This window comes from Nanorana parkeri, unplaced genomic scaffold (assembly GCF_000935625.1).
Source record: "Nanorana parkeri isolate BGI_ZX_2015 unplaced genomic scaffold, ASM93562v1 scaffold611, whole genome shotgun sequence".
NCBI classification, from domain to species: Eukaryota; Metazoa; Chordata; class Amphibia; order Anura; family Dicroglossidae; genus Nanorana; species Nanorana parkeri.
Window position 1 is genome coordinate 680,810 of NW_017306879.1, and position 3,718 is coordinate 684,527.

Consider the following 3,718-nt stretch of genomic DNA (forward strand, 5'->3'; position numbering starts at 1 on the left):
GTGTGTGTGTGTGTGTGTGTACACAATCAGTGTGTGTTTCTGATCCCTGCCCATGCTGTCAGTGAGCCTGTGGTATCTTCTGATGTGAATGTAGCAGATTGTATGTAAAGATTGATACAATGCACTACATATACTTGTAATTGATCCATGATTCGTGTATTTTGTTCTCCCCGATAGGTGATTTCCTCTACAAATAGATTCTATCACACACCATGTCTATTGACTTTGACAGCGGAGCACTGCAGACCCAGCAGAATGACAATGAGGAATATGATCAGGAGGATTATGCCCGGGAACAATTGGTGAGATGCGCACCATGCGATGTAATATGGATTAGTGGTTACAGCTCATTGTACGCTTTCCGCACCTTTCTGTCAGAACTCTTGGGACCAATTTCCTGGCACCATCTGCTGTGTAGTTTCTGCTTTAGCTGAATGATGATTAGAGATGATTCATGGATGGCTGAATTTCCTCCCTGAAGGACCCTTTGGCACTTTTTCTGTGGCCCTTGGGATTTTGTCAGGCAGTAGTCTGTGTTTCCCTGTTGGCCTGTAGCAGATATCTCAGCACTCATGTAGTGTGTCCCCGGCCTGTGACTGTCTCTCCTGCAGGGCGTCCCCGGCCTGTGACTGTCTCTCCTGCAGGGCGTCCCCGGCCTGTGACTGTCTCTCGTAGCATGCCTGTAGTTACTGATACAGAAAATGATGGTCAGGAGGGCCCTGCTCCTGAGGGCTTACCATCTAAAGGGGAGGGGGAAGTGATACATGAGGAGGTAGCTGTGTAGGGATTAATTGTTTGAGCACGTGATAGTTCAGTGGTTAGATTGAGGTGGGATAGGCTTCCCTGAAGAGATGAGACTTAAGGGATCGTCTAAAGACAGTCAAGGTGGGAGATAGACGATCAGGTTGGGGTGAAGAGTTCCAGGAAGTACACACTTATGAACAGGAAGTAAACACAGCCTGCATATAACCTGATAAGTTTTAACCATTCCCTAGTATATACAAAATAATAAAAACCTTTTTCCTATACATATACCTTTTTCCTGTTTTTGATGTTTCTCTAGGATTTCTCCTAGCTCTAAAATGTTGGTGGTCCATTAGGGGCATTTGCATTATTCATTTTATATTTTCCTATTCAGTTACAGCAGTTATTAACTGACCTTCCCCATGATATGCTTGATGATAGCGTCTGCTCAACTTCAGAACCCAACTACAGTGACTGCAGTGACCATGAATTATCGGAACAGTAAGAATTATTTTTGTATTAATAGTTCTAGTTCGTTGTAAACCTTGTCAGTCGAAAGGGTTGTAGTTTTTGTTTTTCTTTATTGGGGTTATGTTTTGCATCCATTCTCAATATAAAGTTTACTATAGCATTTATTTAGAGTGTACAGTTGTGAAAAGGTAAGAATAACCCATGGGACCTAACCTATTTTGAGAGCAGGCAAACATTACATTTTCATTCAAACAGTGCCTACTGATAAACGTGATGTACTTGAATATAAAAACAAAAAAAGGAAGATTTGTCTATTCAATCATTTTATTAAACACAAATATCAATATATGAAAAAAGTCAATGCACCCTTAGCCCAAGGAGCTACCGGTAGTATTGCCTGTTTAGCAGGAAGAACTTCTTGCAGGCATTTTGCCTAAAATGCCTGCCAGTCTCTGACATTCACTTTGAGCACGCCTCCATGCAATAATCCCTTAGCTGCAACATGTTCATGAATTACCTTGCATGAACTGCCCATTTTAAATCCCCCCACAATATTTCATTGGGATTCAAATCAGGGCCTTGGTTCGGTCAGTCCATAACCCTACATTTCTTTTTTTTTGAGCCATTCCATGGTGGACTTGCTGGTGTGCTGCAGGTCATTACTGTGTTTAAAAATTAACTTTCGGACAGATGGCCTTACATTTTCATCAAGCGCACTTTAATATGATGCAGAATTCATAGTTGACTTAATGACTGCAAGATAGGCAGGCCCTGAAGCAGCAAAGTAACTCCAAACCATAACATTGTTACCACCATGCTTCACAGTTGGTAAGAGGGTCTCCTCCTAAAACACTGTTTGCGCCAAACAGGTCTACTGTTACTAGACAACTCTATCTTTGTTTCCCCAGTGCACAGCACATTGCTCAGGAAGGACTGGTCTTTGCCTATATGTTCAATGGCAAACTGTAGCCATTCTCTGTTCTTTTTGGAAAGCATAGGCTTTTTTTTTTTACTCCTCTTATGTGGGTTTAATTGTTGCAATCTTTCTGATTGTAGATGCATTCACTTTGACACCAGCTGTTACAAAAGTTACCTATAGATCCTGAAATAAAATTTTGGGGGTCTTGGAGACTTCTGTAGTATCAAATGTTCAGCTCCTGGGCTGAAATTGCTGGGCTGGACAGTCATGGACCAATTGGTAGTCATTTGAAATCTGAGCCCCTTGTAGTTTATTTGATGAGTTCAAATAGTTTTATGATCGTTTTAACTCCTTTGCCTGACATATATTGTCAGATATATAGGCACCTGCAACCTTCTTTCTGAGAGCCCTTTATCTTTGCATGATGGCATCACACACGTAAAAAGCAAAACGTACACCAGACCGTAAATATCTACCGTAAGTTGTAACGTAGACCGTTTTTACCTGCATACTCTCTAAGTAGGTTATAATCATTGATAACCTAATTTGACCTCTCCTCCTGCACCCAGCCCCCTGTGATAAGCAGATCAGGATAGAGCAGTGTGGGGGAGGAGGCTGAGGCTGCAGTTTGGGGGAGGAGTCAGCTGTCAGCAGTGTCACAGGAGGCTGAGCTCTCCTCCCCGCACTGCCCACTCAGTCTCCTGTGGCAGCGAGTCAGGATGAAGAGCGGGTTACAAGCGCTCAGCTGATTGCTGAGTGTTCGTAAATAATTGAGGGCATAGTATGCCTTAACAGGGGGTGCAGGAAAAGAGATTTAGGGCTTTGTGTTCTCAATCTCTTTTTGTATTTCAAAAGGGAAATATCAGGGGGTCTGTTTAGACCCCTGATATGTCCTAAAGCACCTGACGGTAAAGTAAAAATTAAAAAAAATAATTTTAACAAGGTTTACAATAAATATAATTTTGGGTTTCAGTTTCAACCTGATTAATGTTTTTTCTGTTTTGATCTGAAAATTAAATTTCGGTGCACCTACTAAGTAAATTAATTTTCAGTCATTTAGAAGAAATTAGAATGATGATCTAGTGGTTGCCTGTTTAAAAATGTTGAAAAAGTCAACAATTATAGTGGCGCATACTTACTTTTTCACATATCTCTACCTGTAGGATGCAGATTATGCAAAATGCAAGTTTAATTTAGGAAGTCAGCGCTTTGATCATTACATTAAATAAACCTTGTTGCTGTGTGTCCATCACCTATTAAGTCAATCTACATAAGATCCACATTCGTGGTTTTTATGGTATTATAGGAGAATCAACAATTTTTTTTTTTTTTCTGGTCTGTTGTCCCCTCTGATCCCTGCTGTTCTCCTCTCACCTGTATCGGCAAAGGCAGCGGGGATCGGAGGGGGCACAGATCTGATCCTTTTGTCAGCGAAGGGAGGAGAAACCTGTCAGGAGGCCGTTATGTGAAATATTTGCTGACCGTCCCCTGAAATATTCAAGCATTGCAGTGATCAGTACGCTGTTTGTAAATAACTGAGGACATAGTATTTGTATAGTGTGTCCCCAGTTTTGAATGTGGTGC

The 3,718-nt window shown here is 41.4% G+C and overlaps 1 protein-coding gene across 1 annotated transcript in view; it reads left to right on the plus strand.

Annotated features, from left to right (window-relative positions):
• The first annotated feature begins 212 nt into the window (after positions 1 to 212).
• Positions 213 to 3,718, plus strand: part of CEP152 (centrosomal protein 152) — a 51,403-nt gene continuing 47,897 nt past the window's right edge. Inside the window, exons 1-2 of the mRNA XM_018562902.1 lie at positions 213 to 302; positions 1,139 to 1,245. Coding sequence (XP_018418404.1) covers positions 213 to 302; positions 1,139 to 1,245 — 197 coding nt within the window. The remainder of the gene's footprint in view (positions 303 to 1,138; positions 1,246 to 3,718) is intronic.